The sequence below is a fragment of the Ruditapes philippinarum genome, unplaced genomic scaffold (genome assembly GCF_026571515.1).
Source record: "Ruditapes philippinarum isolate M1 unplaced genomic scaffold, ASM2657151v2 ctg608_1_1_1_1, whole genome shotgun sequence".
Taxonomy (NCBI): domain Eukaryota; kingdom Metazoa; phylum Mollusca; class Bivalvia; order Venerida; family Veneridae; genus Ruditapes; species Ruditapes philippinarum.
Genome location: NW_026859254.1, coordinates 392,259 through 407,716, shown reverse-complemented (window position 1 = coordinate 407,716; position 15,458 = coordinate 392,259). Strand labels below are relative to the sequence as shown.

The window sequence follows — 15,458 nt, the reverse complement described above, 5'->3', positions numbered from 1 at the left end:
TGAATCAATAAATGAGAGTTTCCAAGCTGTACAATGGCTTGATATATGTGGAAGACAGGGCGTCACACTCAACCTTGACAAGTTTTGCAGAAGACACGGTTGAATTCGCTGGATTCGCAATAAGCCCCAACACAGTTTGCCCATGTGCAAAATATCTAAGTGCAATTATGGACTTTCCAACTCCGAGAAATATCACTGATGGCAGATCTTGGTACAGTCTTATTAGTAAATCAAGTATCGAATGCTTTCAGCATGTCAGACACAATACTAACAGAGCTATTAACCAGGAACACCGTTCATCTGGGATGACAATATTAATGCACTATTTTCGGAGTCTAAAACTGCCATTTTCAATGAGATTGAAGAAGTCGTGCGAATCTTTGACAAGACAAAACCTACCTGTCTCGCCGCCGACTGGTCGAAAGTCGGGAATTCGATTCTGACTGTTCAAGAAGCATTGCAACTCTCCCGACAATCAACTATTTTGTTGTCACACCGGTTTGAAGAGAACATTTGCCGGAATTAAGTTCACGCAAACAGCTGGGTCTCGATATACACCAGCGGAAGGTGAAGCGTTTGCAGTTGCCGATGCTCTTGATAAAGCAAGATAGTTTGTTCTTTGGTGTGAAGATCTTGTAATCGCAGTTGACCATAAACTCCTGTTAAAGTTTTTCGTTGACAGATCCTTTGATGACATCTCGAATTCACGTCTCAGAAACTTGAAAGAAAATTCCCTCCGCTATCGTTTTCGCATAATTCATATTCCAGGGGTCAAGCATCTCGCTGCAGATGGAGTATCACGTTATCCTACCGGACAATCTGAAAAGCAATCACTTCAAGATGACATTACAGCAATTAACAATGTACCTTCTATGAGACATGTTCTCCTCCCCACATTGCCGTCAACATATTCTGTTCTCAATGACAATGATGTTGATACCTGCATCACCGCATCAGCCATGTGCTCACTTGACTTGCTTGCCGTTAGAGTAGTCACCTGGGACAGAGTTCGCACTGTCACAAGTAGTGACAATAACATGCATGATCTCCTTAACCTTATAGAATGCAGAGTACCTGAGTCTCGCAAAGAATTTCCTGCACATCTTCGTGAGTATTTTCATTTGCGTAGATGGCGTAATACCATACAAGGATCGTGTAGTCATCCTTTTCAGCTCTCCAACAAGAAGTCCTTGCAGTTCTCCATTCAACACATCAAGAAATTACATCTATGGTGTCTCGAGCGTATTTTGGCCAGGGATAACACCTGTTATAACAGCACTTCAAGCTGAATGCAATCACTGCAATCGTATCGCACCTTCGAATCTAAGTGCTCCGCCTACACCCCTAATATATCCAGACTACCCGTTGGCATGTGTTTGTGCAGATTCTTTTCACCATCAAGGGGTTTGATACTTAGTTATAGTTGATCGATACTCGAACTTGCCCATAGTTGAACGATCTTTGAATGGTGAAGAGGGCCTTATAGCTTAACTACGTCGAACATTTGTGGCATTTGGAATTCCAAATGAATTGACATCATTCTCATCACAGACCTCATACCATATCATACATGGACGGAATCACTTGATGCAAGAGAGGATGCATTAAGACATCGAATCCTTATCAGAGTACACTAAAAGACGACTAAACTCTCTATAGTCTGCCGGGTTCGCATCCGAAATCAAGCAGAAAGTCATCCTCTGAAATGGGATAAAACTGACGTTATCATTTAAGTCCGCAATTCAGACCAATACGGCATGGAGTTGATGCTTGGTAGGGGACAAAGCACCGAAAAGTTTGTGAAATATAAAATGTTCTGCAGGATAATGCAGAGTCCGTTATTGGGATGTTGCAAATGGAAATCGTTTTTTTTTGCAGTCCTTCCGACACCAAGCGACTTGAGACATGCGAACATAATCGGAACCACAATACCGACAACGAACAATCGGATCACACATTTCTCTCCCATCGGCAATTTTGATTATCACTAGGGTCACCATCCATAAACGCTTTGACTGTTCGGCAACAACGAAGATCATGATCTGGGATCCGCCTTCCCAGCCAAACTCGCTCATAGGGGGACACCTCATACCAGACATTGATAACTCAATTAGTCTTACCCCGTCGACCGCGAACTGTCACCGTGATGCCGAAATGACTAGTGTTATCATAGCTCTTACATATTAATATTCATGTTTGGTTTCAGTTCGTTTCTTCAATGAACAGGAGTTTAGCATGAAATATAATTGGATGTTAATTTGTTACCCATGTTTAGACATTAGTTTTTAATCGACTTAGCATGAAGCATATATGAAGCCGTGAAAAATTTGGGGAAATAGAGGTTGTAAAAATTCTTATAATGTTCAATACCATTAGTAGCGTATATGATTAATGGACCGTATGAAATCGTGTTTTATTCATTTTGAAACTCAATTGACAATATTGTGTTTATATGGCCCGTGTAATTTTCCCACCGATAATATATAGTTGACACTTTCTTGCATATGTTTGAACCAGTGTTCGATGTCCCTGCCGGAGTAAAAGACCGTTACAAGACACCAATGAGCGGAACTCAATCTGCAGAACTGATCTGCGGTTATGATGCCTGGGTATCAAAGACAACTGCCAATGGAGGATTCTTCAAAAAGGGCCATTTTTTACAGTTTTCTTATACCGGAGCTTGGCAGTACGGATTAGTTTTTATGTAGTTTTCACCTACAAACGTTCTATGGTATTGATAATCATTGACAATTTTGATGAAGTGTTCATCGTGTAATCTAGAAATGTCTGATGGTAATGATGATTAGTCATCTGGTATGTAGCTTACTTCTACAAATAGCTGATGGTATTGATTTCATTAATATAGTTTTTTCTACAAATGTCTGATAGAAATTGCAACTTCTTGACCCTGTCCGTCAGTATTCGGATAAGGACCTCGAACGCAATACATGGTAAGAATACACAGAACGGATACTGCAATTTGGTCTAACCTACGCTAAGAACCTAAACATGTAAAGAGATAGGACTCATGCAAGGACTTGAAGATTGATTTATACCAATATATCAAGTTAATGTCCTTTTCAATTAAGTTAACAGTACATTATTTATTTACTAATCGCTTTAGTTGTAGAAACCGAAAGTAGAAAATATCTGCCTGCTGACATATATTCGGATTAGTTTTAATTGTAAATCAGTGAGGATATTTTAATTGATTATGATTTCCATGCATATGTTCAATCATAAGTTAACAAAAATAAACTTAATTATATACAATTGGTATACAATATCAATGATTACACCTTCTGTTTATGTTTACATCTGAAACCACGTGTTAGAACTTCTTTAAATCCGTATTAAGTTTGAGGTAATTATGAGGAGAGATGTTCCGACTGGGTCTGATAGTAATTATTTATAATTCATGTAGATAATACAACGCAACGCTTTTTTATGAAGCTTAATAAAGTTTTTATTAACATTTTTATTATATTAGTACTTATAACCTTATTTAATTCGGACAATATATATATTATTTCTATAAAACGTTATGCAGGCGAAAGAAGTTTCGTTCCATTTAAAAGTATATCCTTTGATTACTTTTAAGCCACATAAAAACTTCTTACGCGGTGCTTTACTACGTGACTTTTTTCCGAGTGGGGCAGACAATATACCAATACAAATGACAGTCTAAGTTTTTTTTCTGTCTAAATTATGTAATGTTTCATTATCCCGATCACTCTAGTGAGTAACACGTACATAAAATGTTTAAGAGAAAAAGTGCTGTCATTTTACTTATAACATAACCCTCTTTTCACCGCCCTTATGTCTTCTTAAGAAATAAAAAACTTCGATGGGATCGAGACTGATCGGAGAATGTTTCTAATTTCTGTGAAACAGCTACGAATGAATACCAACATGCTTAGTGTAAAGCTACATTTGGCTTTATTTAATATTCAACTTTTTACGAAACGGTTTTTTTTACGAAAGCGAACCTATGAAGCATTATGAAAAAATAGAAAGCTACTATGAACGGAATTTGATATAGTATCGACTTGTGTTCTTCTATGAAAAGTAACACAAACTGCTTAAGAAATACAGTATTTTCTAAGGATGACAAATAAACACTTAGTATGATATTCTCACAATAATAAACCAGCTCTACTTTTTTCAATGAAAATTTTATGAAATGTTTGATATTCTTCAAAAAGTTATGGCAGAAAATAAAAACTTTCACTGTCTTTTGTACTGTTTTCTGCCCCAACACAGAACACAAATCAAGAAGTAGATAAGATACGGTTGTGACAGTCATACCGCCAGTTTTCTGGAGGATATAACATAGATGCCTTCTGTGTCTTGTTGCAGTCAACAGAAGACATTTAGGTAGAACCACGAGTCTTCCGTTAAGTAGCAGAATAACTTTCTCCTGAAAGAATTGATTATGTCCTGACGAGATAAGATCATTTAATCATCCAAGTTTTTTCTTTTTTATATACATATGTTTTATATGTGAACAATTATTTGCGTTTGTGCATATACATTATTATATGCATTATATGTAACTATGAAACCACAGTTTTTCTATCTTAACATAATTGTTACAATTTTTTCATGAATTTGGAACGGTAATATAAGAAGAAACTGTCATGGTCGGGCGTTGATAGTCATCAGAGAGAGGGTATGGCACCATGCAAAGCAGTTGTCTGTACAAGGATGTTGCGGTTTGTTCCCTGTGACCTGTAAAAACACAATATGTTTACAAAATCGTAATATAAAATATGGAATAAAGAATATTTATATGATTAAATATAGAAGCTTTCTGAAAAATTGATTTTCATCTATATGCACCGTTGTCTTCTAATATATACATGTATTGCGTAATTACTGGACAATCCGCGCTAATAAATTAATATAAGGACGAAACCTATAACTTGCTAAATATTACATAACTGGAAATGTGTTAAACTGAATGCAAGTTTTTTTAATAAACTTATCAGGTTTTTATAGGGAGAAGATATACCACTCAGGCGAAACAAAGCAAACATCATAACATTATCATTTATAAAGAATCATATAGTTAAAGAGAAGCGGCATATGTTTTTGCTCGCGGATACATGAAACATTATAAGAAGCACCTATGACGTCACTGTTGTCTGAGCCAATCACGTGCACTTCAGTGTCGTTCCCGTTAACTTGAAGCATAAGGTCAAGGAACTTGTCTTCTGCACTAGCTGACCTTTTACGCCTTGCAGCACAGGACTGTTTAATGAAAGTTTAAAAGAAGATTTTCAAATTAGAGAAATGAAGTGAAATGCCGTTTTATTGTGTCCGATGATATGCATATTAAATACAAAATAATTAATAGATAAAATAAAAACAAACGTGATAATTACATGCTTCTTTGATAGGAATCGGTTACATGCTGAACACTTACAAATGTATTTGATACAAGGACTAGGCATTAAAAACGGAAGAAAAATGAAAGTTAGACTGTCATAGGGTTTTAACGAATTCATGTGTACCTGCTTGCAAACTATACATTCAAGTATACGCGTGTAATCGTCACCGAACTATATAAGGAGCTTGTATCTAACGTGAACCTTCGGCTTATAACAGGAGTCTTACGTTTTTAATACACATGCGTAAACTCAGTAAAAGTATAAAGTATAGATCTTAAGTTATAAATTTACATTAAAGCGGCGAAAATGATTTAACATTGCCTGTTATATTTTAAAAAAACATCAAAGCAATACTTACTCTTTCAACACAATGCTAAGTTCCCACGCACGAAATCATTACACTTCCGGAAGCTAACATATCCTTTATTCAATTTTGAACTGCATCGAAAGGAATCGTGTCGATGACCCAAGTAGTTACTGAACTCGTGACGCGAAGATATTCCTTTTAAAGCGGCGAATCCATAAGTTTTTGGCTGTGGAAGTGGATAGATGTTACAACTGGAAAAGAAAAGCAATTAAAAATAATTAATATACGGAAAGTTATTATTGGCCCTGTTTTCTTTGATTAATAGAAATGGTGATTTAACAATTTAGACCGGGATACATCAATATATCAAAATGTCAAATTGCAATAATCTTTAACTTTAGATTCGAATATTAACGAATATGTCCGACTATTCCTGGCGTATGAAACTATTCTCAATGTCGGTCGGATTTCAGTAATGTTTGAGGAGAGTTTTCTCCCATTGGTTGCATACGCCATTTGCAATCGTTGAAGAGAAATGTCTGCATCATTTTCGATTTGTTAAGATGAGAAAAACTAGCATATAAGGATGAGTTTTAAATACCTAGCATTTCGAGTGTGATTTCTGCTGACAAGTATAAATTGTCAGCATTGCGGTGCGATTTTTCTAAATAGTCACTTTATTGATATTCCTTTCTTTCTAATATACACGGACCTTGGTACGAGATTGAGGTTGAGTACGTGTCTATATGTTTCATAACCTTTGATTGGATGTAACCACTGCGGTATACCGTACCCTGGATATTGCTCGATATTATGAGGATTTTCATCCCATTTCGCGACTTTGAACGTGGAAAGAAGGTAAGTTCTGTGACAATTTTTAGTCATTTTGAATTAATTTGATATAAATTTTACAGAAAAATAAACACTTCGATAATTTTTCTAGCTACTGAAAACCCAAAAATGTTGAGATATAGCTTTGAAATGTAATTAGGAGGTAAAATTAGTCTCTTTGCTCACGTGATAAATGAGCTCGGGTCAGTCAAATTTGATGTTTTTGTGCATATACTTCCTTAAAAGAAAAACTTGAATCGAGTGAAATGTGATAATGATGATAATTTTTATGCTGAAAATGTTCAATCAACAATAGAACCTCAGATGAAAGTGCATTTTGAGAATAAATACACATGTCAGTGTACCGAGTATTGCGTTGGAGTTGCCCGCCGGTGTCACGAGTATTGCTTTTTAGTGTAACGAGTATTGGTTATCAATATAGAGTAAATGCAAGGTGTAAAACACAGAGTATTTACCACATTTAATCTTAAATATTTCTTATTGTTTATACTTATTTACACTATATGTGCAGAATATGCATAGTTCGGATGTACTTTACTTGGAAACATCTGCGAATGTTCCAGATTTTCATTCCTGCTTATGAAAAATCTCAGTCGAACGAACTCAGCAATTTTCTGTGTTTACAAAGTTGTCGTTGCTACCGAAGGATCAACCTTTCTAGAATTTGTTAATAATTATTGCATAATGATCTTAATTTAAAAAGTAAAAATAATGCTTCCAAAATGTATTATTGCTGCCTCAAGATTGTCAATATTAGAGCATTGAGCATAGAGTATTGAGCAAGTGTGCTAATATCTAATATCAACCGACTTCCTACTATGCCAAAAATCCATATAAAGGTAACTTAATTTCGGTCATTTTGCACCTGCACTCTAGCAACGACAGACTGTTTGCACGTGAAATTTGTTACTTCATTAGCAATGAGTTACCGTATGACTGCCGAGCGGGTACAGCTAATGGATATATCCTTATAACCTTTTACCTCATAAAGGCGTGTTTTGAAGGCCTTACACCCACCCCTTTTGAGGCCTCAAATAGTCTAAAACATGCGCTATTTAGCTCCCAATCTCTGTTGTTGTTTTTTTTTCGTTTGAGAAATGTTGTTCAAAAGAGAGCATGATCACTTCAGCGCCATCCCAATTAAAAAGGTTCATCAAGGGGGTGCCACAGGCGGGGATGTGCCCCCTTCTGTTTGGGTGTTTGAAGTGGAGCAGTAGCCCATCTAATCGCCGAGAAGATTTAGGACTTGTGGGGGGGGGGGTGCTAAAATGGCCTCAGGTCGATTTAAAGGTACCGTGTAATCAGCGCCGAAATGCCTTAAGCTTTATCTCAATCAATGAGAAGTTGCTGCACCTTGAAATCGGTTATGATGGATAAAGAACAACGCAAAATAGAGATTTTGGCAATTTTGAGACGTCCCCCGTTTGCCGTGGTAACTGGAAATTTAAAATTGCGCATGCTATTCCACAGGCTATGGCCAACATTTGTACCAAGTTTGATCAGTATTGATGCATTGTTTTATAATTTCATAGCAGTTTGAACTTGTAACAGGAGGCTTAATTCAATGAAAACAGCCATTTTTCGCAATGTGCTCATGCAGTAAAAGGTTAAGACGATACCGACATGCTTGGACAGCATAAGCCCTCGGGCCAATATTTTACTAAGTGTGTCGACATGTTTCTTAAGGTAAACTTGCCCTGTAAAACCCTATTATTAATGTCATGCATCTTAATATGTTTTTTGTTCTTCTTCTTTTTTTCAGAGATGAGTTTCTTGAGACATGTATTCAAAGATTTTTATCGCCATATTTGATGGTTCTACCCTGCTCCCGACCCTGCTTCCGACCCTGCACACACTTTATTTCATCCATAGTGTGATTTTCAATCAAATGGGAATTGTATTTGCCCGTAGAAAAAAGAACAATAATAATACTGAAAATGTATTGTTGAATCTGAAATATTTAAATAAATAGCCTATAAACAGTACATTATCAGCAAAATAAAAATGGAATCGATAAACAGACGTAAAAATTAGACAAAAATATCGATTTTCCATACTAATGTGCTCATTTTGTTTTGCAATACACTGTACACTAAAGTTGGGCTATTTTGCAATACTCTGTACACTTTAAAATCAATACTCGGTACACTTTCTCTTGCATCCATTTTGGCCTATATCTTTTTGTACTTTTACACTTTTGCCTGAAATTTGGACAAAGCATTACTCGGAATGTGAATTAAAAAATTGCTCGATTCAAATTTTTTTATATTGGTAATATAATAATTTCTAAACGATTCTACAGTATCGCGGTCAGTATTTTCTAGTGAGCAGCGGATCGTTTAGGGTAGTTTAATCAAGTTTACAAATACCTGTAATACTTTTATGTCTTTTAGAGCTACAAAAATACCTCTACATATATAAAACCCGTTGAGATAAATGAAATAATCATTTATTTGGAAAATATCGTCGCTGACCTTACCTTCGTTCCCCGTTCAAAGTCGCGAAATGGGATGAAAGTCCTCATAATATTGAGCAATATCCGGGGTACGGTATACCGCAGTGGTAACCCCTGACGGCGAAGGGCCCAATCTGGGTGATTGTTCTAGAAGCAGCCATTGGTGCTGTGTGCAACATTGAATTGGTGCAACTAACCCGTTTATTAGCAAGGCATGTTAGTGCACCCGGATCCAATATACATACATTTAGACAGGTAAGTCTTCACTTTATCTTGAAAGGTTCTACACTTTCTACCTTTCCTTTTAAACGTTTAATTCATGATTTTTTTCTCAGGTCCTTTTTTGTAGAAAAAGTGTTTAAATTTCAATTATATTATTATTATAATACGTATCTAAATTAATGGCTTGAACACGAATTTATACAACAAAAAATCCCTTTTTTTTCGCTAAAAATTTAATTCAATTATTTTCTTTTATTTTGTATATATACATTTTATAAAACGTGCCGATTCTGCAGTAATATAAACGACACAATTGTTCAATTAAAAAAAGACGTTACAAACGTGCAATATTATAAACATTGAAAAATATTTTAAGAAATGTTGTAAGTAGTTCGTGAAAAAGATAACATTTCAAACAAACAAAACGGACATTTTCTTAAAACGGCATTGCAAATATCGCAAATACAATAAGTTCAAACTTAAAATTCTACAAAATGTTTATTATGGTATTAGCAGATCTATATTTTAGCTAAAAACTGAGGCAACGAAAGACATATTTGACTATCTCATTCAGAGTAATCAAAGATTAGGTACCATTTTGTAATTTAGTTTTACCATTTCAAAATATTTAGTTGTCTCTTACCCAGAAGAATGAACTGTAGTGGAGCCCGTGAAACCAGCATTGTCGGCTATTAAAAGAGTTTTCACAAAGATACCTCGGGATCCAGCTGAAATGTACATTAACACAATCTTTGTTATATCTATAACTGCTCTGTGTGTGTAATACTCAAATTACAGGCCCATCATGCCTTAGGAATACTTTTAACTGTATTTCTCAAAAGCTTTTTTAATTTTGGTGTTCTTTTATAGAATTCAAAAAGGTTACTCATTGATCAATTGCGTGTAAGATTTTTTCAATGTTGCTGTTTGGCAATAAGTAAAATATTTCATAATGAATGCAGTATTGTGTAAGCCAAAATATTTTGTTTACATTTTGTTACTTTAAGCTTTTTACATTAAGGCTTTTCTTTAGAAAAAACAAAACAAAAACAAAACACAAAATATATACCAGAGAAAATTTGTTCCATACAAGTTCGAGATTTGTAGAGCAATATATTTTGTGTCCCAAACTAATATAATTCAGATTTTCTACTTTCAAGCACTTAAATACAGAAAGAAATTTATGCCTAAAATCTCTGGTCAAACTTGTATATCAGTGTCCTTATCGATTTATTCCAAGATATGATAGGTAAAAAGAGAAAAAAATACTGTCAACGAAATATTTCTAAAATAAAACCATGCAAATAAACTTGAAGCATAATACATTATACATTTGATTATGTTATTAAGAATTGCTTCATGTTATATCATAGTGGGCATATAGACAATAAAATATAAGTCATTTGTATTTTTATTTCTCTTGGATATGTCTCATTAAAAACGTTTTAGTTAAAATCATCAGCAATTATTAGATCTAGTGCATTTTTTAGATTTTTTTTTTATTTACCAGAGCACATCGTTTTTATTAACCATTGTACTGTATCTCATTTATTAATAACTGCTGAATATTCAGCTAAACCCGCGGTGTGGCTCACGAAAATAGTTCTTCTTTTATAAATGCGCGAGTTATCCTAGAGTCACAGAAAACTTTTGATTTGTTAATAATAATGTTTTGTATAAAGTAGAAATATTTATTTCCTACTAATAATGTCTTGGAACTCGGAGCTTACACCTTTATTGTAGTATAATTTCCTACTTTTTCGACAGCGGAAAATCGTTTCGGCAGTAATTTGCATATTGCGCAATAATACTACGGGACTTCAACATTTTAATCAATATTATTTGTTCATATTTTAACTTAGATAACTTAATTTGAAATTGAAAAGGCTAAATATGGAAGATTTTAAGATATCTCGACAAAGTATGGGAGTTTTGAAGGATCAAATTCATGTACTATTTCTTGGGCTGTTAATTGGTTTAGGACACTTTGCGCGATTGTAGCCGACAAAATCCCATGTGAAGATGACTTAGCTCTGAACGCGCCCGAGGGTGCATTCGTCGCAAATTGATATGTTTGCATGTAAACAAGACTTTCATGGCATGAACCAGATATACCACGACACGATCAAGTTATTATAATTACTAGAATCTGATATCAATCCCGTCATTTTGTAAAACTTAAAGAATGACCGATCGTCAAGATATATTACCCAAAATGTGTTGAAATCAGAGTAGGCATCAGACAAAAACATAAGAAACACGCACACACGCACGCACGTACTCACACAAATGATAACTAATGATTATGAAATCAGAAATTACCATCACTACAACACTACTAGTTACATTCCTTAGCGAAATAAATCGCTTACCTGTGATAGGATTTAAAGCCACATCTTCATCGTTCTTGCCATCTTCATCATCATCTGCAAGCAAATCAATTTCAATTAAAACTAGCCAAGTCTTAGCCACAAGCTGAGCCTCTTGTCAGATAACAATATAATATTTAGCGTCTTGTTTTCATTTTAAGAAAAATAAAATAAAATTTAATGAAATTCATATACAAAATTGTAGCACCAGGCAATAGATTTTATCCGGAACTCGGCAAATGTGGGTGTTTTTTCAGCTATTTCATAGTAACAAACAAACTTTTGCCGTTATGGCTTCATAGTGCACATCTGTAACAATAGATTAAACAATGTTTTAAGCTGTAACAGTAAAAGTGTGTTTGTACCTAGGATTAGAAAAACCTATTTTATAATAGACTTATTCAGGATTAAAGAATATTTTGTGTTGTCCTCAGCTGCTCCGTGAAAATAACAAACTTTTTTACAGTTACAGCTCTGAAAAAAAATGCGCCACAGGTTGATCAATTTATTGTGACAAGTAGTGTGCCATGAAACTATAACAGTAAAATTTAGTTTGCACAGTGAAAATAGCATAGGAATCCCTACATTGGTCGAGTAACGGATAACATATATGCCAGAGTTGACTTATTTTCTCAGCATTCAACGGAAAAAATATGTCATATAATTACCAACATTATTCAGCATCTCTTCGTCGACTTTACCGTCACAGTCGTTATCTAGGTTATCTCCAGGAACCGAAAATGATGGAAAACACTGTAATATTTAAAGATTGCATTGTTCATCAAGGTATGAAAATATGTACACTACTTACACCGTTTAAAATCTACTTTGTCAGTTAAGATATCATAATATAACTAATACTTACATGGTGTAAAACCTACACATCTATAGTTATATTCAAGTATATGAGGTCTTCAAGAAATACACAATATAAACATTTTTGTCTAAATGATGTATAATTCTGTCACTGACCAAAATGAAATGATGTTTTGTTTGTTTGGTTCAGATTTGTTTCTGTTTCCTTTGTTGTTGTTTTTTTACACATCATTTGTCTCGCCTCAGCCTCAGAGGTTTAAACACCCTACCGGCTTTCTTGGATAATTAACAATTACTTTATTGTCAATTTCTCCGCAAGTGGTCGAGTGCTAATACCGCGTGATTTCCGAACCAGCGGCGAGGGGAAATATTATTGGGAAATTTCGCTTTGTCCGAAGATCGGGCGAGAAACCTATGTATTGCAAAATTGATGCGCTCGGTTGACCTAAGTTGGTAGAGAGTTTCTTAATAAACATCAATCTTCATTTCACTACTGACTGACATTTATAAGATTTGTTGGGTTTCATAATTAGATAGACATTGAAGAATTTAAATGGAGAAAAAATAAAAATGAAAATATATGATCAAATTATATAATTTAATTTTTTAGAAGGTGTTAGTTTATAGTAAAACTGTAAATGTTGTTGAATACAGTTTTTGGAAATTACCGGTAGACAGTACTTAGACTTAGCATGTGAAACAGAGTGAGACTAAAAAAGTGTTGGAGCACCACACTAAATACTGTACGGGATTTACTTGAGAGCGCTTAAATTATAAAATTTAAATTTACATCTTTTCAGACGCCGAAATGCACTTGAGGACATCTAATTCATCTCTTTGAGCCATTATTTTTTCGGAAATGAATAGAAATTGTTATAATCCGCGGAAAAGGCGATTTTTTCTACTTTGTCATAATTATTCTAGCAAACGTTCAGTGGTATTTCTCCTTAACTATAGTAAGACAAATCCTTAAAAAACTGTAGGTCAAAGACTTTATGAGCTTAAACTACTTACCGGATTAGTGGTCGGATACCGGACTCCGAAAGGTAAAATCGCACTATAAGAATTGTCAGTGCCTTTTTTCACCATTACTAACATGAAAGGTTTTAACCCGTCTCTAGATTGAAAGTGAACGTTTAACTTGTCACCGAACGCATTTTTGTTAAAGTTGACCCATAATACTTCGTAATTCGCCGGCCCCCCAGGTGCTGCAGCTGTAAGAAACAATAAAAACTACTGAAACACTTGCCATGCAACGATAAATAATATCAGCACGGTCGTTTTGAATATCATTTGCCTCTATCATGTATAACGTTCCATAATCCAGTATTAAACAAAGGTTATTATTTTACTGTTTTTTTTTAACATATTCTTCAAAGATTTTTATACCAGGAGCCCTTGACAGTAACCTGTAATCATTCGATTACATCGTTTTGCTTCAATCAATTGTGCAATCTGGCGTTATAATAAATCAGAAAAAAAAAATGAATTCAATTTAAAGCATATTTCTTTATTTTTATGATTTTGTTTATTTATTTTTCATATATTTATATCTTCCCCCTCCCGCTTTGTAGTGCTTTTGCTGTCTTACTTTGTATATTTTCATTAAGTATAGATTTCTTTCTATGTTCTTTGGCTTTTTGTTCCTTATAATTCCAAATAAATTGACAATATTCACAGTAATGTGAGATAATGTAAGATCATATGAGATAACGTTAAATATTGTTATAAATTGTGATGAAAATTCCAAAATAATCATGATAGTAATTATAAGCAAATATATCTTTTTATGTCACACTCGCGTTTCAGTGGTTGCACCGTACTAGATACAGCAACAACACTTTTTTATATTTATACGCTAAAAACTTAAAATAAAAATATCAAAATTTCATTTTGCAAACACAATCGCAACAAACATTAAAGTAGAACCAGATGAAATAATATCATATACACATACAGAATGATATTATCGATATATATGATTTTGAGCCAGATGGACAAATGGTAGTCATATATGATGACTTTACCTATATATGTAATGTATTTTCCAAAAGAAATGAAATCGAAATGCTCTATTAAAGGTTATCATTAAAACTGTTGCGTTACTTCTTTAAGTTAGTCTTGTTATACATGAACACCAAAACAAACAGCAGTTCACATTATATATAACTTTCCTCTCTAGGAAAGAATAAAGATAATATGATTTATAGAGAACAAAATATATCCCGTGATCATAGTAAAGACAGAACAAAATAAAGAAATAATGTTTTTGTATGTTTATGTATTAACAATCAAAGAAAATTATAAAATCATTTTTACTTGAAACATGCAATAGTCGTCAGCGTCACAAATGAAATTAGTCAACCAGATTTTGTAAATAAATCACTTGTTTCCAGAATTTTGACATTGAGATATACTTTGCTCATGATTGAGATAAATATTTTAATCACAGAAAGTTATTGAAATCCTGTTATGTTCTTAAAAATATCTTAATAGTTGTCAGCAACTTAAAAGCTGAGCTAACATATTGAAAATGCTGACAGATTACTATTAAAGGGAAACGAGGTATACACGAGATTGTCTCTCTGACACAATGCTGACTACAGCTGTACTGATAGTCTAAAAGAGATAACAGCGCTGACCGAAGAATAAATCATAAAACATCAACAAGCCATAAATACTAGCTTACATCGCAGAAAGCCTAAGGCAAGAGAGCCCGTCCACCTGTATCCTCCTTGGTTGATATATTCACGGTAGCTTGCACATTTTGTCAGTACCGTTGTGAGCTAGCTCAATAAAATCAAGCCTGAAATTACCTGCCTGCCAAGGGATTCCTCCTTTCTTAATAGTATTGTAATCCCCTTCAAGTTGACTTTATGTTCATTGTCAATATATGTGATAACTCAAAAAGTACTGAGTTTTTTCTAATACTTGATATATGGATTAATTGCATTATGGAGGTTATGCAAGCCAGTTAAATCTCAACTTCTTAAAGTATATTGAGAGTTACCCTAACGACCGCGTCCAGAGTTCTGAATAAAGTT

General features: G+C 34.2%; 1 protein-coding gene across 3 annotated transcripts in view; it reads right to left on the bottom strand.

Annotated features, from left to right (window-relative positions):
- Window positions 1-15,458, bottom strand: part of LOC132755826 (uncharacterized) — a 98,209-nt gene that overhangs the window by 50,277 nt on the left and 32,474 nt on the right. Inside the window, exons 14-17 of one of the 3 annotated variants that reach the window (XM_060746750.1) lie at window positions 13,429-13,628; window positions 12,267-12,351; window positions 11,602-11,655; window positions 9,873-9,957 (exon numbers count right to left, since the gene is read on the bottom strand). The exons of the other annotated variants lie outside the window; for them this stretch is intronic. Coding sequence (XP_060602733.1) covers window positions 9,873-9,957; window positions 11,602-11,655; window positions 12,267-12,351; window positions 13,429-13,628 — 424 coding nt within the window. The remainder of the gene's footprint in view (window positions 1-9,872; window positions 9,958-11,601; window positions 11,656-12,266; window positions 12,352-13,428; window positions 13,629-15,458) is intronic. 3 annotated transcript variants of the gene reach the window in all.